Below are 23,365 nucleotides of genomic sequence, written 5' to 3'. Positions count from 1 at the left end.
ACTGGAACGAACATGCTGTATATGAGGTGTGAAGCAGCAGCAGTTCCCCATTAACAGTGTTAACCATTCTCATCCCTTCAGGTCAATCAACCTTCCCGCTGATTCGTAGGGTATTTTGAGAGAAAGCATCGATATGGCTTAGTGAGCTAACCACCGTTGCTAGCAACTGTTTGAATCCTGGTAAGGCCAACTAAGCCGTTCATACTTCCTAGTTCTAAGAGAAATTCTCCACTCAATGTCAAGTGCAAAAAGGGTTGTACTTGGCCTACTGTCCAGAGCCATAGAAGGATTATCTCTAGGACACCAGTTGCAAATGACCTCAACCACCATGGTTGGGGCCCAGTAACTCCTGTCTACCCTGGGGACCTTGAATGGGGACTGACAACCTGACTCAGATACTAATTGTCTTTCATGCACCTCCCCAAGATTTTTCCCGGGAAAGCTTTCTTCACATGGACTTTCTTGGGCATGTATATTGACCATGATTAGATCTTGCTTCCTTTTGAGAGGATTGGAACTCCCAACCATTAGGTTGTCACTGCACTAGCTTTGCTAGAACTGAAAACTCTACAAGACTCGGTATGAATTTAGTAAATGTAGGCAACATACAGAGGAAATAAAATTATCTTGGAATTCATCGGTATGGCATTGACACCATCACGATCATCATCTTTATTTCGGCTCAAAAGAGCCATAAAAGTACACAATAACACAGCACATACAAAGGAAAAATAATAAAATAAACACATGATAAGAGCATACAATTCTAACTTTCTTGGGCATGTATATTGACCATGATTAGATCTTGCTTCCTTTTGAGAGGATTGGAACTCTCAACCATTAGGTTGTCACTGCACTAGCTTTGCTAGAACTGAAAACTCTACGAGACTCCGTATGAATTTAGTAAATGTAGGCAACATACAGAGGAAATACAATTATCTTGGAATTCATCGGTATGGTATTGACACCATCACGATCATCATCTTTATTTCGGCTCAAGAGCCATAAAAGTACACAATAACACAGCACATACAAAGGAAAAATAATAAAATAAACACATGATAAGAACATACAATTCTCATAAAAAAAGAAACATTCAGCAGCAGCCAACATTCCTGAGCAAAGTTATAAAAACCTTCATAAAAACATAATTAGGATCACAAAGTTTGCAATTAATAAAAGGAAACACAGACCCCCTTGTCCTAACATCATCACAGATTGGCACCCTCCAACAGTAGCCTAAACTAAGCTCTCAGTGGCCCAACTGTGCTATCGGGCAGCTAAAGTAAAAATATGAATTTGGGTTCCCCTCATATCACTAGGTTTTACAAGTGTGTTAAAGTGCACAGTGTAAAAAGGTAGTAAAAGTTTAACCAATATAGTCTAGTATTTACAGGTCACAGCTCTAAAAGGCGCTTGCCCCAACAACTTTTTGTGTAATATATCACATTGAATGGAAAAAGTTGGAATCTGAATATACAACACTGGGCCTAGCATGTGACTAACAGATTCTTAAAGGTAAATGTCAGTCCTCTAAGTGGAAGAGCTGGCAAAGAGCGATGATCCAACGTGTGCGCTGCTTAGCATAAACAATACAAGAGAATAAGACATATTCTTCATTTTCAATATTTGGACATCCCAGAGGGCATAAATTATTGTTGGCCATAGCAGAGATTTTATTCCATGTGACAGTAAAGACAGCCAGTGGGAGTATTCCAAGTCTGAACTTAATAAACAAAGATCTCACTGAAGAGACACTCAGAAAATCCATAAAATCTTCAAAGTGGGACTCACACTTGGTGGATAAATAAAGATCAGATAAACTACCTGCAGGAACAATGGAAATCCTATTGCAGAAAACGATGTTCCAATAACATGATTTAACAATTTCATGGGCATTCTTGGGCATGGAAGAAGAATTCTGACAGTATGCAGAAAGGCAACGCTTGAACAGCCAGGTTTTGATGTGAGATACCCGGGGATCGTGAGGCCTAGGCGATTGTTGATTATCTCACTGACATAGTCTCTATATAGGGCCACGTCTTCATTTAACCAGAGTATTGTCCATATAAGATAGGTTTCAGACAGACTACATTAGCGAGGTATGTAAGGTTTAAGTCAAACCTCAGAGGAAGTGAGTGCTTTTTGGTAATCTCATAAGAGATTTATTAAAAGTGTTTTTACGAATATCTAACTGATTGAGATTGCAGCCCCGTATAGCACTGCCCTACAAGCTTGGGTCTTATAAATTTCAACCACGAGAAAATTGGATAAGAAGCTGCATTGCTGATGAATCCTATAGTAGTAAAAGACTTTTGACATTTTACAGCTTGGCATGGCTAGCACTATGCTAATCCTATGCTTAAAAACTTTCTGTAGAAATGGCTAAATACTTCGGCCCTTTCTATCTCAACGTGGATGGCATTGTGCTAATTCTATGCTCAAAAATATTGATAGAAAAGCACACATTTGAGATGAGCAAATTCAGAGTGTCGCTGGTGTTGTAGGGTGCTGTACAGAGGAGCTGCTCAAGACCTAAACTTGGGAACTATTCAGAGTAATCTGCTTATTTTTAGCATAATTTATGAAGCAACCTATCCTTAAAAGGGTATTGTTTTGACTTATACTAAGTACACCCTTGTGTCTGGACAAAGCTAAACCTCGCTGAAGAGCTAGAATGATAGCAAAACAGATGTCAAGGGTTGCTTTTGTTCATTCCAGGTTGCCTTGGATGGTTTTTAACTAATCCATAGCGGTAATACAGGGCCTGGAGTGGCAAAAGGTTTATGTAATTTTACAGTTTGGCATGAATAGCACTGTACTGTGGATGTCCGTGTGCTAATTCTATGCTTAAATACTTTGATAGAAAAGCAAACATATCAGGTGAGCAAATTCAGAGTGTCACTGGTGTTGTAGGGTGCTCTACATAGGATCTGCTCTCCACCTAAACTTTGGAACTAACCAGAGTTCTCTCCTTCTTTTATGCATAATTTATGCTGCACTTTATGCCCCACATATACATACATGCATAAATATACATACATACACATACATATACCTATACAGCTATATATAATTTAACACAATTAATAAAAATATATATTTTTAATTTACTGTTATAAAAAAACATACATATAATATATTTTTAAATAAAATATAAATAATATTAGAACACAAGTACAAAAAATGAAAAAAATATTAAACATATTACAATTGTTTAAAAAATCTATGTATAAACACACGATATAAAAGTAAACAAACAAACAAATAATACTAATATATTTTAACCCAAAAAGATGGGTCCGGTGGATGGTAAACGGAGGCAAGATGGCGTCCGCACGGCGGACGTTTTTGTGAGCAGCTCCTGGTTACCTCGCTTTTCCCGTCTATTCCATGGAGGAGGCTGCAAGGCGGTGGCAGAAGCGGCGGTGTTGGCTGGAGTGGATTGGGGCTTCACTCTGAGTGTTTCTGCTGCCCGTATGGAAGTTTTTTTGAAGCCGGGACAGTAAAAAGGAACCGCCGCGCTCCCCGCTGTAAAACTAGCAAAAACGGCAATGGTAGAAGGGGAGTGGCATCCGGTCTTCAGCCTCACCTGAGTCGGCTTGCTAACGGCTGCTAATGGAGTCTACTGCTGAGCTCGCAGCCGGGCTTGGAAAATCCTAATATCGAAAGCAGTGAAAGCAGCTGAGTATTTAACCTTTACTGTTGTGGAGAGGCAGCATCTTCTGTTAAATCTGTTGCTATAAAGTTACTTTCTGATAAATTCTGATAAATTCTTGCTACAAAGACATTGATGCCAGGCTGTGAGCAGACTACGGGAGAGCGGCTCAGGTTACAAGGCTCCGGAGAGTTCACGTGTAAAAGCACATTAACTTTTCATTGGATGTTTTTCTGCTGGGCTTCATTATATTAAAATAAGCAGCTGGACTCTTTGAAATCTATTGTTCTCAGTTTTTCTGGGACACTATAGGTAGTCTGGCATGGCACCTAAAGTTGCGTAAGGTGGGAAAACAAGAGCCACTGGGGAGTCTGCGGTAGGAACACGTGCAGCACTCGCCGCAAAGAGCTCCAAAGAAATGTCTGGTGGGGCTGAGCACCTGGAAAGTACTGTACAGGACAAGGGCATGGTACAAGTGACACCCAAGATACCGCAGATTTTCCAAGTGGCTGCTGGTAAAAAAAGCTGCAACTTCTTTGACAATCACTTCAAAACCCAGTGTTCTTGACGTCCAGCCGAGGGGGGGGGGGTGAACTGACCGGTCTATCTCTTGAGGAGAGTCACTTGTCTTTGGAACATGGTGAGCCACTGCAGGCTGATTTAGACATTGTTAATGAGCCTGTATTAATGGATGATAATGGCATTATCAGTGACAATAGGAATGAACCCACCAGTAGTAAGGAAAACGAGTTTTATTCACTTTCAGAGCACGCAGAGGAGTCTGATATGGAAGGAGAATTTCAACTGCAGGAAGAAGGGTTTGGAGACATGACCCCTACAACCATGGATGCAAGCCATACCAAGAATTCTTCTTTGGGGGGCGGATGACAGAAACGCCTGATTGGGAGATCTCTAGTGGGGAGCAGTCATTGCAAAACACAGGGACAGCCTTGAAAGGAGATACATTGGAGGAGCAAGATGGCGGCCGAGTGAAAACGGCCGAAGGTGGCTCCCGCAGGGGTGATAATCATTGAAATGAAACAGGTGATAAGGTGATAAAACCCCCAGCACCCACATTGGGAAATGCAAGTTAATCGGAAGCGGAGAGATCCCCTCATACCAGGCATCGTTGAGTGGGTTGCGGCATTGACGGCGGCTGCAGAGGTTTTGAATGCCGGCTGCTCGGCGTTTGAGAGCAGTCTCTCGGAGGTGCTGCGGTGGGACCCAGCACTTTCGAATTGTATCATAATGCCGCCGAAAGGAGCAGCACGGGGTCAGTGCAAGCAGGCCCCCTTGGCTCTCCTAGGGGGTGGGGTGCAAGAGACGACCCCAGTGGCAGTCCAGGAGAAGAAGCGAAAGCTCCGAACGGAGAATCCTGACAGGAAGGGGAGGGGCCCGACCTTTCAGCCCTAGCAACAGCGGACTGTCATCGATCTACTCCGGCCATCAGGGAGAACAGAGGAGTAGAAAGGGGCCGGTGGCCAGAGAAGGAAGATTCTGGGTAAGCCACCGTCGGGATCAGAAGAAGCGGGGCTTGAGGCTGACCCAATACAGTGGTCAATACCTGAGACTGTGCATACACCTGAAAGAGAGCAATTTGGGGACACGGGACCTTTCAGTGAGCCAGAAGATCAGCGGGGCATAACAACTGGAAATGAAGGGCTCCCTATTAGTGTTGTCAACACACTTACAGTCTTAACCTCCCCAACACTCATTAACATTCAGAACCCTGACAATTTAGTCCTGGCCGCTTCCAATGCAGAAAGAGAGGGGGAGGCCCCCTCAAGAGCCTGGAGATGAGCCTGATGCATAGAGGGGTTCTATTAGCATGGGGGAGGCTCAAGAGAAACCGAGGGGGGGGGCGATTTACTAAAACCAGAACGGATCAGAGTACCCCCAATAGACATGAATCAAGGGGCGAAGGACCCCAGAAAGGAGCAGTGAAGGATCCCATTGGTCCCAAAAAAATACATAGGATCCCCGGGGAGAAGGATGCAGACTCCAAAGCAAACGACTTCTACTCCATGTCAGATGCTACCTGGTCGGGGGTGGATTCAGAGTCAGGCTCCGAATTTGAATCTAGTGAGGACAGTGGGTCAGACAAAGGCTCCAGTGGCAGGCAAGCCTCTCAGGCCACTCGAAAGCTAAATAACAGAGCCCAAAGAGCTGACAACTCGAAATCAAAGGAATCACAGGAGTTAAGGTTGGATTATTCACTGGGGGATCAACTAGTAGGGGTCGAAAAAAGCTCAGAGAAACAACCTAAAATACGGCGACTGCTCTGGTTCCTCCTACTCTGGAATCTATCCTTCAGTGTGTCGTGGCGCACCGGGAAGAAGCCCGAATGGATAGCAAACGCGCACAAAATGTTGCCAGAAAAATGCAGGGGGCTGTGAGGAAAATTGGAAGAACCTGCAGCAACATTTGCGATTGGATATCTGAAGTGGAAACTAGAACAGCAACCCTTGAGGAGGATATCGCAGGATCAAAGGGGGTAGTTGAAGCACAAGAGGCACAATTGGTAGATATCCAATGGAAGCTTGAGGAGAGCGAGAACCGCCAAAGAAGGAATAACTTATGATTTTTGGGGGTACCGGAAGAAAAGGAAGGGCAAGATATGAGAGCATTCATGGTCCAGATGTTGCAAAAAGCCTTTCCAGATTTAGAAGGGTGGAGGTGGTCCCATGAAGTTCAAAGGGCGCACCGAGCCCCATTTAATATTCGCCAACCAGTCCACCCGGATGCCAAACCTCGGGCAATTTTAGTCTATTTTGGGAACTTTTTATTAAGGCAACTGATTTTCGAGAAGGCTAGACCAGATGCACAACGGGCAGTAGACAGGTTCTCCTTTTTCACAAGGCCTGATTTCTGCCACACCACTGTCGAACGAAGGTGGCGATTGCGTCAAATGATCTCTCAGTTTCAGGAGAAGGGAGCACAAGCCTTCCTATTAAACCCTGCCCGGCTTAAAATTATTTGGAAGGACGGGTCAGAGTCTTCACATCGGAAATCAAGGCTAAAGAGTTCTTCGATGCTGGTTGTAAATTAATTATGATGGGGCTGTAGGTCAGGGGACAAGTGGTGGATAAGGGATAGTAAGACTGATCTGAATTTTTTCCAGAATTTTCTGTTTTGGACTTAAGACTGCTTAATACCATGGCCCTTCGGATCTGATGGGAAACCTCTCTATGTACTCGTCTTGCTTACCTTCCCCTATTACCTTTGAGCTAAAACAATGGTGATCTAATCTGGAAGGGGTAGGTGTAGGTCTAGATCTGACGAGAGAGCCGGGGGAGGGGGTATTGTCTTTTTTTGGGTTTTTTGTTATTTTTTCCCTTGTATAATGTCACCCTAGCGGGGGATCCACCGTTAACCATCACCCACAGACCAAAGCAGGTTTGTTGCTTCACGATGCAGGGGGGGGGGTCGGTGGGGGGTGGGGTGTGGACGGGTGGGGGGAGGCGGAGGAAGGGACAAAAAACAAAAAATGTTCAGGAAAGTAAATCAGTGCATATTGGATAGCTGGGTGGTTAGAGTCGGGGCTCAATGTAGCTGGATGGTATGGTACAGGAAGCAGAGCAGGCGAAGGGGGTACCAAGATAGATTTAGGGATGGGTAAGCTAATTGTCTGTACGATTAACATTGGGGGGCTGAATGACCGAGCTAAGATAGATAGGATGAGTGAAGCACTGCGAGCATTGGGTTTGGATGGCATTTGTCAGCAGGAGACCCACCTTCCGTGGCAGAAGAGAAGTCTCAACTTTGTCCCGGGCTTCACACAAGTACCCTGCTCTTCACAAACCTCAAATACGAGAGGAGTGGCAATACATGTTTCCAACCGACTTCCGCGAAGCAATCACAAACTATCCGATAAATGGGGCCAGTGGGCAATTGCTGTAATTCCCACCCTTGGTACACTCTGCACCATATATGGATCAAATCTAGATGATGCAGATTTATTGATAGAACTAGAGGTAGAGCTCGCCTCCTGGCCTACACCACTGATAATATGTGGAGATTTTAATATTCATATGGATTCAGGGGGGCTAGGGAGGGTCGGTATCAAGGCAGGAAACCACGAGTTTTTTATGCAGTACAGGCACTGGCCGCAAGCCATGGGCTGGTAGATATTTGGTCTATAACAAAATCTGGGGATCCAGGCTATACATATTATTCGTGTTCACATAGAAAGTATGTTAGGCTGGATTATTTCTACATTTCGAATTCATTAGTAAACAAAGCTCAGATAAGGAAGTTACCCAAGGTTCTTTTCGGACCATAACCCCCTTGTTCTGGAGATTGAGATCTCAGGGTATTTAAAACCCCCAGCAAGGTGGACCTTCTATAGGAAATTGCTGGCTACCAACGGGTTCACCGATCATATTAAACGCTGGACTATACAGTTTTTTTTACAGTAATAGGTATAGTACTTCACGGGAGATGGTGTGGGATGCATATAAATCCGGGCTTAGAAGGGAGGTAATTAGCTTTGCCGGGTTTCATAGGAAAAAACAACTAGAGCTTATCAGATCACTGATGCTAGACCTGAGTAGATATGAGACAGAACATATGGTTATTATTGTCAAAAAACAGACTCAGCGGCAATCAGAGATTGAACTAAAAGTTATTAGTACCAAAGCGAAGATAAATGGGTTGTTTAATCAATCTATAGCTGAAAGATTTCAAACAAGTAGACAGGATCACTATGAATACGGGGAAAAGACAGGGAGACATCTGGCACTGCGGATCAGACAAAAAACAGCGACAAGCAGCATTACGAAGCTAAAAAGGAAGGACGGTACAGTGTCCTCGGATCCTAACGAGATAGTAAATATTTTCCAAGACTTTTATCAAGATCTCTATAAGTCCAGGCATCAAACCATGGTTGATCCTGGGACTAGGTCTCTGCCTGTGATACAAGAACTAGAGGGAGACATCTTAATGGAAGAAGTTAACGAAGTATTGCTATCCATGGCCTCCGGAAAGGCGGCAGGCCCAGATGGCCTACCCATGGAGATCTATAAGATATTGCATAAGGAACTTGCCCCTTTGTTGTGGGATTTGTTCTTAGCAGTCCAGCAGAAAGGCACTCCTCCAAAGTCATGGGAGGAGACTAGTATAGTTATTTTTTTGAAAAAGGGGAAGTCGGCTGACGATCCGGCCTCTTATAGGCCCATTACGTTAATAAACACGGACAAGAAGCTTTATTCTAAAATCCTAGCAAGGAGGCTTTCAAAGGTCTTAGATTCCTTAGTAAGTCCGTGGCAACACGGCTTCATACCTGGTCGTAGTACAACAGACCATATTAAAAGGGTAATCTCATTATTTAACATCGCTGAGACCTATGGGCAACAAATGTCATTAATATTATTAGATGCTCAAAAAGCGTTCGATCAAGTGGAATGGGGATACCTCTGGCAGAACTTAAGATCGAATGGCTTTGGACCCCGTATACTTACTGCCCTAAGACCAATGTATGCACAGTCATACGCAAAAATACAACTGATGGGGCAGCATTCTTGACAGGTAAAAATTGCAAGGGGGACAAGGCAGGGCTGCCCATGCTCCCCAATCCTTTTTTCACTATACAGAGATCCGTTAATTAGAGCTATTTTAAACGATCCGACGATTCCTCCGGTGGGGGTCAGGGGTTACTGTTCCAAAGTGCTAGCATACGCAGATGACATCGCGGTTGTTACCCCGGACCCCAGGTAACAATTAGTAGAATAGAAGATCTTGCCCGGGTATGGGTTAAACGCGGATAAAACTAAAATCATCCGTTCAAGCTCAATTCTGTGGCAGGATCCCAGGAGGAAAGAGGCAGCAACCTGTTTAGGGGTCTCAATAGCAGCCGATGTTAACACCATCTGGAATATTATTGTAGACCCTCTTTTGAGTAGAATAAGTGCAGATCTTAATAGGATGAACAATCTACATTTATCTATCATAGGTAGGGCAAATGTCATAAAAATGACAATGTTCCTGAAAATATTCTACTTACTCCGTTGTATACCATTAGAACCCCCTAACTTCCTGTTTAAAAAAGTTGAAGCGACCTTTTCACAGTTTATCTGGGGATATGGGAAGGTAAGGAGATCCTTGAGATTTATGTCCCTCCCCTAAAACCGAGGGGGGTTGGCAGTGCCAAACATCCTATATTATTACTGGGCTATTATGCTGCAACAAATGACTATATTGTTTAGACCAATCCCAGTAATACACCAGACAGAGACCCCACCATCTATCTTTGAATTAGCTATGGGTAACCAAGCTCCAGGTCTATTATTTAGACAACTGGATAATAGCTATTACAAAATAACCCGCTTTAAATCTCTTAGAGCAGCTTGGAGGGTGTGGCAGAAAACTAGTAAATTGCTGAATATCCCTAAATTACATCATTACCTTTTATTATGGCGTTCTTCATTTTTCCCAGGTTTTATATTTGATAGGATCGGTAGTAAGTGGGAACAGGCGGGAATTAATTCAGAAGGTGATATTATGAATTTAACTGGCATTATGACATTTGCAGAGATTCAGGACCGATTTGAGATAGATCCTCAAAGCCTATTTGAGTACTTGCAACTAAGGGAATGTACTAAAACAGCTATGACTCACCCTACTTTTCATTTAACTTCCCGCTCTTGGACATTCTGGTCCGGAAACATCCCCAAGTGAAAGAAGTATATGCGATGATGATCGAAGCTAACGAAGACGATATAGTCAAAGTAGAATGTGCTTGGGCTGCTAAGCTTGGAAACCAGGATGTGGACCTATGTAGGTCCCTTGAATTGTCCAACATGGTCCTTTTATCGGCTAACTTAAAGGCACAACACTTCAAGACTATATATAGTCTATATTTTACACAGGCCAAACGTTGGACCTGGGGGAAGAGGGATTTGAACGAATGCCCAAGATGTGGGAAAGGCCCGGCCAGCATGATCCATATGTTTGCGGAATGTTCAGAATTGGGGCTGGTTAAAGTGGGGATTGAATGCTTCCTTAGTAAGATTATGGGATGTTCTATCATACTAACTCCCACTCTAATAATGTTGGGATGGGACGAATCCCTGCAGCTAGAAATAACGCAGGTTTATTTTTGTTTCATGGTAACAGCAGCCCTCCGTATAATGATTGCTTCCAAATGGAAGGATAAGGACCCCCCCCCCCCGACATATCAGGCTTGGTATGGCAGACTGCTTCATATATTTAATTTGGAATCTGCGTTATACAAATGCAAGGTGAGCAGAGCGAGGAAAAAAGGGCATCGAATCTGGGGACCCTTACTGGAGCTGCAGACACAGGGTTAGGAAGGGGGGGGAGTTGAGGCGAGGAGGCAGGGGGTGAGAGAGTGGATTGTGGGTATAATGAATTGTATATGTTTGTTTTTTTCTCTTCCTCACCCTCTGTCTGGGTTCCAACTCCCTCCCTCTCCGTGCTTTTGCTTCTTCCATTTTTCTGCTCCTTCTTTCTTTCTTTCTCTCTCTCTTTTCCTATTGGGCTCTCTCTTCTTCCACTGTTCCTTTGTGAATTTTGTTGATCCAAAAAATGCTTCATTTATGTATTCTATTGTTATTGTATATGGATCTTTATGAAAGGTTATGTATCTGACGTACCTTTCCTGAAAATAATAAATTAAAAAAAATATTAATAAAAAAAAAGCAAAACACAGTTAGACGGCTGGCAAAAACGTGTAACGATTTTACCGAGAGGATGGCAGAAGTGCAGACTCGCATATCACTCCTAGAAGATCAGTTGGTGGTTCAAAAAGACACTGTTGCAGATATAAAAGCCAGTAAAGACGATGTGCACGATAAGCTAGTGGACTTAGAAAACCGTCTGCGCCGTAACAACCTGCATATTTTAGGGGTGCCAGAAGGACTTGAGGGGCAAGATGTGCAAAAATTTGTAGCTGAGCTGTTTGAAGAGGCGCTGCCTGAGCTGAAAGAATGGAATTGGCCGCAGGAAATTCAAAGGGGACATAGATTTCTGTTTCGGCAATGGCCAGCAAGGAGTGGACAAGCAGTGCAACAACCGCGGGCTATTTTGATTTCCCTCAATAATTTCTTGGCTAGACAGGCATTGTACGATCTGGCTAGACCAGATAAGAAGAGAATTGGTAAAGGGACGCAATTCTTTGTGAGACCCGATTACTGCCACTCCACAGAGGAAAAGAGATGGCAGCTGCGGCAGCTGATTACTCCTTTCCAAGCAAAAGGCATACAGGTGTTTCTACAACAACCAGCTACTTTAAAGACTGTTAATAAGGGACATATACGTTTTTTCACTTCGGTCATTACAGCCAAAGAATATCTTCAATTCTTGGGTTGAGGATAATTATACAGGCTAATGGATCTTGTATGTAGTGATATGACTTCTTTTCTTGCCACTTCCTGTGATTTTTTTTCTTCTGTTTTTCCTAAGCTGCACATATAAGGATGCGGGAAAGGCAATCACCAAGTGGGCTATTCACCAAGCATCACAAGGGCGATTGGCCCTAAGGCCTCTTTGATGGGGGAGCGTCACAAGCAGGGGGTGGGTGGGCTCTTTTGGGTGGTGGTGGTGGGGGGGTGTAGAGGGCCACTTGGGGAGTAAGGGGTTGGGTGGGAATCTACTAAAGTGTAAAAATGTAGTTCATAGCACGTGCGGTAGGAATCTTAGAGTAAATCTCTCGTATATATTGATGGCCATTAGATACTCATATAGTAATGGCAGATAGGAGGCTGCGAATATGTTCATTTAATGTTTGTGGGCTGAACAATGTCCCAAAGAGGAAAAGTGTTATCACTGAACTCCGGCTAACAAACCCTGATATTCTTTGTCTGCAAGAGACGCATGTTCCTTGGTCTAAAAGTAGGATACTATCTGAGCTGGGATTTACATTGTTATCAACTTCGAAACAATCCATTATGAATAGGGGGTGGCGATCTTGGTGCGTCATGGCATAATTGGTACGGGTAGATTGAGGGTGGATAATCTCGGGAGGTGGGCTATTACTGAGTGTATTGTAGGGTGTACCAAGATCGCGCTTTGTACTGTATATGGGTCAAGTTTGGATGAGTCTGAGATCTTGGAGTTTTTGAATGTTGAGTTGGCACTTTGGGGGACCCCATTGATAATACTTGGGGATTTTATTATACATGGGGATGCACAGACATGGGAATCTCAGTTTGCTAAGTATAAAGGGCGTAAGCCTAAAGTATTTAGGGCCTTGCAGAAACTTTTACAGAATCACAGACTAGTTGATGGGTGGATAGCTGTGAATCATAATTATGATTTAAATAATTAATAATACATTAATAATGAATTGTTAACAAATTATAACTTAATTAATGTCCCACCCTATACCCCATCAAACCCAACAACCCGCATCTTATATTTGCACAATTTACATAATTGACAATCAACTAAATAATCAATAAATGTATAGGGCTCAAGCACGTGGTGCAACTCTCTATGGGGCAGAATTATGGGGGCATTCCTCGGTTTCTACTTTAGTTGTAACTGAGAATAGATTCTTAAGACAAGTAATGGGTCTCCCGGCCAGTACCCCGCTAATTTCTTTGCGCTTAGATTTGGGTATTACACCGATAGAGGACGAGATTGCCCTAAAACCGTTGATGTTCTGGCGAAGACTTTGGGCAACTCCCGAATTAGCACCATACCAGGCAGATACAAATGAGCTTTTATCTTACCCAGGCTTGGTGAAAAGGGTACCTTGGTTTGCTCATGTAAAGCACGAGTGCGAAAAGCTTGGCCAACCTTTTATGTGGAGCACTCCGGGTGATACCTGTCCGTCAGTCCCCCGTGCCCTAGTGCCCAAAACCTACTGTGCCTTAAAGCTTGGAGCACTCCAAGCAAATCATAAATTAGGCTCCCTAACAACACAGTTTCTTAGAGTGAAGAACAACTATAAGCTAGAAATATTTTTGGATGATATCCTTCCCCAGGCTGCAAGAAAGCTGTACGTACAGTTTAGACATGGCACTTTGCCTGTACGTGCGGTCACCAATAAATGGGCCGGACAGAAAGAGGAGGGTTGTCCCGTATGCATTACACAAGAAGAAACAGAAATGCATGTATTATTTTTCTGTCCTGGCTACCAAAATGCAAGGCGCTACTGGCTTGTGCAGCTATGCCGGAATCTGGGGTTTTAGCTTTGTAGGGAGGCCTTTCGGGTTCTAAGATATGATACATCCGAACCCATTATGTTCGCTGTTTCAAGATATTTAAACACAATGTGGCGCAGGAGGTGGGCTTTTATTCAGAGGGGTAGAAATGTATAAAAAGTGTATCAGCAGCATTTTATAAACGTGATTATTGTATGTACAGTTTTTTCCTAGATATTAATTTTTAGCATTTGATTATTTTGTATATAGAATTGTAAATAGTATTCATTTTTTATATCTTGTCATTTTAAACTATTTATTGAACTATTGCTGCTATTCCCTTTAGCTGATGGTAGATCACATTACATCAATTGATATAAATTTCTCCCGCAGTGAAATCCTTTGTTCCTCCTTCCCCCACTCTTGGCTTGACGGTAAAAACCCATTGTACTCGCCTCTAAACTGTGAATTGTATTACAAATGGAGTGTTCCTTTTTAACTCTGATAAATATCATTTTAATAATGTGTGCCATTTTGTGCTTCTGTTACTTTTTATAGTCCTGGTGACCGAAATAAACGTTTTTGAAACGAAACAAATAATTAATTAATAATTCATTATTAATAAATTATTACCTAACTTCCCAGCATATAACCCTGCAAATCCAAAAGGCCCACACCTAAAATATAACATTAAAAATATTATATTTACACAATTTGAATAATTGAAAATCAATTAAATAATTATTATTAAAAAAATAATTCATTATTAATCATTTATTACTTAATTAACTTCCCAACACATACCCCTACAAACCCTACGAACCACACCTAAAATATGACAAAAAAATAATTACACAATTTACATGAATAAATATCAGTTACAAATTATTACTAAGTTAAAAATGCATTATTCATTAAATATACTTAATTAACTTCCCACCTTGCACCCTTACAAATCTCGAAACCTTCTAGGACACTATAAATTACTATTAACAATTAAATTTAAAATTATAAATAACCTAAACTTGCAAACTGTTTTCAAAAAGATTGTCAGCAGTTCTACAAACAATATGTAACATATGAAATTGACATTCGAACTAAAACACATAAAGATAATTAAAAATTGGCATTTATATCTGCAATATTATTGAAAACAATATTAAAAAAATTAATATTCTGGAAACTACATTATTCACTTAAAAAAATCAATATTGTTGTCAACGATATATCTGCATCACAATTTTTATGTATGACAATATTAAGAACTCAATATTTGTGTATCTCAATATTTTAAAATTCGATATTGTTTCCCAATACGGGTCCACACCATTCTAGAACTCTTATATGCCATTCATTAATTACTGTTTTGGCATTATGTTGCCTATGATACTGGAATTATAGTCAAATACATTACCTTCAGGGCGATGATGACTTTTTTAATTGACTGACTGTTTGTGATTTTCTTTTTCCTGCCATCTAGTTGCTTTTAGTTCCTGTTCACGTCTTGTACATTTTATGGAGACCTGTTTTAGTGGAAATATGCATAGTAGTATTTGCACTTGTACAGTGCTTCACTCTCCATTGCACATTATTGTCCAGGAAGCACACTACACAGTGAGGAGTGCTTGTTTGGAAGAGTGCTATTCTTTGTGGGAAGCCTACATGAGTTGTGTCTGAGTAACCAGAGTTGTGAGCCTATCATGTGATGGTGTCAGAGACAAAACATGAGATAGGGTTTCTACGCAATATACTTCTCTGCAGTTGGCAAGCTGAGTTTATAGTGATTACTGAGATCTTTCAAAACACCTCCTGCAGTGAATACAGTAATTAGGAGATCATCTGTGTAGACCTGGTGTATCTAAAGAAGAGACTATGGAGACCCAAAAAGATGATCTACAGGGATGCTCATCCCTTAAATTGCAGTTGTTCTCACGGGGTTTGTAGTGCTTTAGAATATACAGGATTTAATCCGGTGGATTCTAAGTGGCTTAGTTTAGGTGCAATAATGGTGTTTTTCTGATAGTACTAGAGTTTCATATGGCATTAAGCTCTGTTCTGGTAGTAGCCAGGTTAGAAGTGCTTTCTCTGGACCACTGAGAGTGCAGAACATTCCTCCAGACTTTGTGAAGTCCGTTGGGCAAGATTCTTTTGTGCCGGGGCTATGAAAATTTACTCTATTGTTCCCTACAACTGGAGTGTCTACCAAAATTAAGATGAACATATAGTTTGATGAAAAAGAAACATCTTCATACCTTCTGCACATCTTTTACATATTCTTTCTCCACAGGTGCCAACGAACTCCAGGTTTACAGTTGCTTACCTACTAATTCTGTTACCCTTGGGCGCATTTCTGAAATTGTTTTGGCCCAACATCTTTGTCTTGTAGGCTGCACAGCGTACAGCAATAATACTCTGGACAAAAATAAAGAAAAAACAATCGAGGGAGACATAATGGAACAATAACATTGTTAGGGTAATTTGCAAGATTTTTCAGAATTATAATATTTGACAAATGTTAAAATATACATCCATTGTTCGGCAAATGTTTATTGAAGATGTTGGGGTTCAGAATGAATCTTTAAATATACTGGTTGTAAGGTGCTCTTTTTCGGGTTCCAGTTATCATCACTAGTCATCATAATTTAATAGAAAAGAGGATATGAGAACTTGAACTTTTTATCACCATTATATATACCTGTGGATGAAAATGCTGAATTTACCCCTTTCTTGTGCTAATATGTTTACAATAAAGATTTTCTTAGGGGATATTCTCAAGAACGTATGATAACCATCGCAAATTTAGCTTATTGCAACTTTGCATATCGTAGTCTATCGCGGGAAAGCAACGCAGTATTATAGTAGTATTTTCAACCTGGCAGCACCATGTGATAGCCCCACGATAATGCGTCAAATGACTGCGTTAAAATCAATACGATGTCGCAAAAATGCAAAACACGAACAGGAATAAAGTTGAGATTTGGCCAACCGCACTACAAAAATCTGCTATAACCAGCGACAGGCCTGCAATTCTCAGGCGTAATGCGGGAAAATGCTGAACAAGAAAAACACACCATAAACAAAATAAACTGCGTAGCAACATGGATGCACCCGTAACGAGTGCTCAGGTCAACTTGAACCCCACAAGCCTCACAGGCCACCTGTAAGGAACCTTGGTTTCGGGGAAGGCCAAGGAGAAGAGGAAGAGGAAGACGGGGACAGTCCGCATGACAACAGGATCATCGTCACAGAGGTGACAGAACACTAACAACAACTGTCCGTCACCTCCACCGTGTCATTGGATACACAGATGAAAAAATGGTTTTCCAGAGTGAATGCAGTCGGAGTGTCGAGGAGGCCAAGATGCGCTGGCACAATGTGAAAAGCTAAATCAAGCAGAAACCTGCTGCCAACAGGAAGGCAGCAACGGCGAATGGAGGTTGGGAGTCCTGCCCCATAGCAGGAGCTGGAGAAAATGGTAGCCACAGTCATCAGTGTGGAGACGGTGCAAGGAGTCAGGAGTCCGGACACTGTTCGACATGACCTGACACAACATCAACAGGGTGAGTAACGAACAGGTACTGGGGGACGGGGGGTGATAGACACAATTGCACATAAGCACAACGAGGCGTAGCACACCGCACACCCACAATAACGCAAAAGACATTGCCTGCTCTTTCCGCAAGGTATGTGAAAAACTAGGGAGGATGACATCCTCGCCCCTCGGAGCGGTTAAAACAAAAGTTGGGGGCCAATCTGCCTCAGCGAACAAGAATTCATAAGAAGAAGTCTGATTTTTCCCCAAAATCCCTTTAATAACACGTTGGATGTCACCTTCAATTAAGAATACTATTTCATATAATCTGTGAAGGGGACCCACTCGGGTGTCAGCAGTCTCAACTGTGATGAATGTGTCAGTTGCTGTCACCTTCAAAAATGGACGCAGTGCTTGCCTCACCATGGTAACCACCGCTGTGCTGTCTAGCCACGTTACTGCCCATGTTAGGTTCTGAAGTTGTGTTTTCACCGTCCGTGGCATATCGTGCTGTAAAAGCAGCAAAATTCTTTTTCTGAAACTGAGGGCGCAGATGAGTAAAATCGCTCTTTTCTATACCGTTAGTCTGACGAGGCTGTTCGCGTTCTTGCGGGGCTCCTCGACCTCTGCTGTAAACCTGGCGATCTCCTCCACTGGCGTATGAGCCTGATTTTTCCAGTGAAGAACAAGGAGAACACTGATCAGGGATATGAAACCTGTCAGGAGACCTAATTCTAGCACGGTTGCACAAATCATAAGTGTACTCAGAATACTTGGGTATTAGTGAAGCAGCACGCAACCCTTGTATCTGTTGTTGCTTACCCTGTTTTTTATTTTTCTAATTCTTTTCAGGAAAAATAGGACGGTCGTCCTTATTAGACTGCGCCGTCTGAGTTTGCTGTTGCGCCTGTATTTTAGCAAAAGGCTTAAAACCCAATGGTCTTGTAAGCATCCGCAATAATTTTCGGTAAGTCACCGGGTATCTCATCCTCTGGGACAAGGCGCAAAGCATTAGACACCTGAAAGTTAACCGCATCTCCCTTCACATTTGCTAGTATGAGATCAGCAACCAGGTCAAACACTCCGACAAGCCTCATTCCCAATTCAACCGCCGTCTCGGGGCCATGCTCATCTTGAACACGCTTAATCATGGAGGGCAGTACAGTCATAGAAGGTGTGCCGAAACATTTCGCATACACCATTGCGAATACTTTACCCCTATTCTCACAATCGGCTACATCTGGTATTAAGTCTTTCTGCAAAGTGCAAACTAATTGTTAGGATCCTGCACAGGAGTGGTATTAGGAAATACTGCTTCTAGCTGGTCAAATTTCTCAGCAAGCCAGTAAGGTAAATCATCCTTATTCTGGGGACGCTTGCCCATAACCGAATTAACCATGACGGGACTAATTGAGATCCGGACCGGGCCAGCTGGTTGTGCCGCAACCCCATGTGCTCCCACCTTGAGATTGCGGGAAACCTATTGGACTAGAGCCCTATGTACCCCAATTAAAGAGGTATGTAAGACACGCTATTCGTCTACAGAGACTGCTACATAACGTGGATGAGATGTGTACCCGGCTAAAACTGGCCAAGTGGCCCCAGGAATCAACAAAGGGCCTAAATGGACTGGAGTCACTGTGTGGGGGAGGGCGCCATTAGACCAAATACAGTGTTGCCATGCCGATATCGGAACTTCGAGTGTCGTATATGGCCGATATACTATAGGTACTTCAGTGGGAGTGTATGTATGGAACAACTTATCATCTCCATTCACAGCCGGAAAGGTTACCCAAGAGTAGGATACCAAAAGGTGGTAATCTGGGTTAGCACCAACTACAAAAATAAGCACAAAAAAATAAGCACAATCCCTCGTCAGGCACTCCATATGCAGCCAAATGAGGATGGAGTGGTGCGCGACTAGGCGCAGCGATATCGATATCAGACATAAGAACAAAGAAAAGTAAAACAACTTTTTTGCGAAGCAGCACAAAAAGGTCAGTAATTTAATAACAAGAACCTTTTTTTAATATCAAGCTTGAAAGAACCTATAAAATATCAATATAGGTAGGTTATGCCATCACAACTGTTTATCCGGAAAACAGGAGTGAGGGTATTGTGGACAAGTACAACTACTACCGAAGTGTCTCGAAAATAAGTACCAGACCAAACGTTAGGTGCGCCATGTTGCAGGGATTCTGCTCATGCACAGAACTCGATGTATTGTGGTGTACCAAAAAGCCACCTCAGTGCCTAGAACCCCAGTCCGACTAGCATTAGTGTCTCAATCGTTCTCCGTACTACAGCGAAGCTACCAATGATAAGACAACCTAGAACATGCGACTTAGTAAACCCATCAAGAATAGTGGAAAACAAGAACACTCTTTCACTCTAACACTCCTACTAGTCCACAATGGTATAGTTTAAAATGTTTATTTTAACTAACGTTCTCTAATGTACAGTACACTAGCCAACACTAGCAGCAAAATGCATAAGAATAATACAATCAGCATTGTTACAATTCCATAAAACACAAAAGGGCAAATCATATTATAATGAAAGTGGAAACAGGACTATAGCGCCTTTACCACCCTTCCTGTGCTGGAAGCTAGTTTATTTATTATAATTATAGAATACTTCTAGGCTTTGTCAGGGGGACCCCATACCTCCAAGATCAGATGCAATGGATCACATCCCAGGACAATCACAGGTCATCTCAGTTGGAAAGGTTTTCTCCAAGTGCCCTTTCATGCATATAATGCCATATTGAAAAGCACCCGAGTTTCTTTTGGGCAGCTGTGCCTCCTGTTATGTTTATGTGCGTGGGACTGACTAACATGAATCAACAGCATACATTGTTATTCGACCTTGAACACACTGTGCAGACAGAGAGCACAGTGTAAGTATAGATATGTGAAAATCAGACCCTTCTCATGTGAAGAAGGCAAGCCCTGTATTTACGAGAAGAGAGTCATACAGTGTCGTGTGCAAAAGCAGAAAAATGGTGTCTAAGCATATATTTCACTTATGCTAACTTAACAATGTCTGCAGCTGACCCCATATTCTCACTACAGTGCGGGCTATGTGAAGTATCACCACATAGGAACATGTGAAGAACTGCGTGCATAGTCACTAAAACGAAACTGCATTGCACGCAGCTGTCCTGATGTGTGGGATGAGCGCATACAGGTGTTGCCTGCCATGGTAGAGACCACCCTAAATCCTGCCATGTGCAAATTCATACTGGGGTTTGGGTTGAATGTAAGTGATGCACACCAGAGAATCATGAGCTTCATTGAAAGGAATTTGGTGAAAGGCAGTCACCTTGCTCCGCTGCCCTAGGCCAAAGCTAAATGGCAGGAATGCACCACCTGTATGCAATATGATGCATTCCTGTCTTTTCTCCCTGCACTTGTGGATTTTTGGCAGGCTAGTGCCAGCACATGCACCCTTGCACCATAGTGGAAGTGTGCATATTTTGCATGCAGGATCACATTTTGTCAGGAAGGGGCACCTTCCTGCACAGAAACTTTGCTTAGAGGTGTTTTCTTCTTTGTATGTGTGCTGCAGAATGCATCACAAATAGAAAGAGGAAGGAACAAGGAGAAATAAAGAAATTACTACTTGTTAGGCCTCACCTCAGGAGGCATAAGGATTTTGCACTTCCCCAGGTTTTTTGCAATCATGTGTTAATCTGGGGCAGCATCAAAATCCAAGGGTGCTGTTGGAAACACCCACTGCCAACTCCCATGGAAGATATCCCAACCACAGAGTAAGGCAAGGCACCGATAGGCACTGCTTTGCCTTAATCAACATTTATGAAGACACTCAAAGCCATGCAGGGTAACTTTGCTTAGTTTAGGAAATATGATTTAGAGCCCTGCGCCACGGATGTACCTCTTCACATGGTACAAAGATGATGCAAGGCTCTCAATAATAAGCCCCCATGTGTGTGTGTGTGTTTTTTTTTAAAGAATAGATGGTGTGTGAGCCCGGTGTGCCCCTGGAGTACATTGAACTGGTACAGTGTTTGAATGGAGAGACATTGCACGGCAAGGAGATTAGAAGTGACATGAGTGCTGCAAGATTGCCTGAGCAAAACACATGCACTGCTGTGTGTGATAGTGTCACACTTGTGTCGCAGCTGTAAATGAATTACAAAGATGAGGTCATTGGTGTTCTACATCCTAAATGTGATGTGGACCTGGGTGAAGATATTGCACGTGTCAGGAGGGTGCTGAAAAAATAAATATCTTACCTTGCTACATATGTCAAAGCAGTAGCATGTGTAAATGGGAATTGTGAAGTGACAGGATGAGCTAGGTTGCCACAACTAGGGGCTGGATTTGTGGATGGTTGGAGGGTGAGGTGTATGGGCCTAGTTGTGTGGCAACCCTGGGTAGGTACATGTCACAGAATATCATGACTACTAGCATGTGGGGTACAGCTTGACCCATAGCCCTCAAATATCGGCAGCCTTGTCAGTCAATTAGATATGTTAACTCACTATGTTGGTGTTGAATTCACATGAGAGTCAATGTATGATATGGGTGCCATCAGTGTGTGACAGTAAAGGGAGTCCCAGGGACAAACTGAGGGTTGCCAGGGGAGTTTTGTACATGTACAAGTGAGCAGGTCTCAGTCAAATGATGTTTAATACTCTGCGGATAACCACATTTTGTAATGATGAAATAGGTGGGCGTCAGTGCTAGCAACCTGCCTAGTCTGACTGGGCCTAACACTTCAGAGTTCGTACACACTGCATACTGTTCTGAACTATGGAGCAGAGTGTGTTAGTAATTACATCACATGAGTAAACAAACATTGGAAAACCATGGTAAGTACATGCCCTAACACATCCCTGCAGTATGGCAAGGTTGCTAACTGTGTAGTGAGTTTTGTGCGCGCACTTGAAATATGAGACTTGGGCCACATGTATGCACAATGTACATGCAAGACAGCAGAACAATGCAGAATGCAGTGGTGTAGTGTGTGAAAGGCAGAGTGCAGGATCAAATCAAATACATGACCAAACCCACATCTCTTTCCCTGGAGCTGTGGGCTGAGTAGTGCCTAGAGGAAATGCAGGTACCCGGGAGCCGTGGTGCAATGTGCATAGGGGTGGTGTCAATATGTGAAACCGCATTCAGAATAGCCATCAAGAAAAACAAATACTAATCTAATCAGCAAGGCAGATTTGGATCTCACATCAACATACCAGCACAGACAGGACAGGCCAGCAAGCTGTTTATCTATGTTTCAAAGTCTGGTCTAAAAAGTCACCCTTGTCACACAGTGATAGTGTGACCAAAGCTAAGATCCTGCCATCTGCAAGGCAACTAGAGTGCAACTTGACAATATTTCCTAAGAGTCATACATGTCCTACACATCAATGTAGACATCGAAGTTAATGAGAATAAAGTCTGTATGTCACCCAGATTACTCATGTCAACATTTAGCATAGATCACTATTAACATATTTCTATTTCATTGCAGAGGGAGAAACAACACGAACAGTTGCCTGTCCTGGATGAGCAGCCTATTGGTGATGACATCCTGCTCCCAATGGACAATTACACCTTTCGGCAACTCTTCTATGCCATTGGAACACCTTCTCTGGTAGCGAGAGGGGATAACAGAGGGTCATGGTATCCAGAGGAACTGCCCACATCTGGACATACCCCATCTGCCAACCCAAGCCAGCCCTGGACTCCAAGGACCCCATTGTTATCTTCTTACAGCAGGCGGTAGGAGTTCAGTAGTAGCTGGTGGATGAGGTGCGAGTGGGTATGGAGACCATCATAGGCAGCCTAGATGGGGTTTGTGAGTGCCTCAGTCCAGATAAGGACACCCCTGAGGCAATAAGAGGCATCTACCTTCAACTCGACAGATTGGAACAGTCCCTGGCTGACATCGCTGGTGTCATGAGGTAAGAACAACAGATCTGCTGATGTAACACCAGTGGTGTTAGCACCCAGTTGGGGGCTATATGCACCATCCTTGAATCTTTGGAGCAGAAGAAGGACTCCTATATTGTTACAATGGGTGCCTTCCACCGCAGCATTGTTG

At 42.8% G+C, this 23,365-nt stretch overlaps 1 protein-coding gene across 1 annotated transcript in view; it reads left to right on the top strand.

Moving 5' to 3' along the window:
* LOC144798099 (maestro heat-like repeat-containing protein family member 2A) overlaps nucleotides 1–23,047 on the top strand; it is a 108,146-nt gene extending 85,099 nt beyond the window's left edge. Inside the window, exon 11 of the mRNA XM_078668862.1 lies at nucleotides 22,793–23,047. Coding sequence (XP_078524988.1) covers nucleotides 22,793–23,047 — 255 coding nt within the window. The remainder of the gene's footprint in view (nucleotides 1–22,792) is intronic.
* The last annotated feature ends 318 nt before the right edge of the window (nucleotides 23,048–23,365 follow it).

Source organism: Lissotriton helveticus, chromosome 12 (assembly GCF_964261635.1).
Source record: "Lissotriton helveticus chromosome 12, aLisHel1.1, whole genome shotgun sequence".
NCBI classification, from domain to species: Eukaryota; Metazoa; Chordata; class Amphibia; order Caudata; family Salamandridae; genus Lissotriton; species Lissotriton helveticus.
Note: the sequence above shows the minus strand (reverse complement) of the source record. Positions and strands in the feature narration are given on the sequence as shown.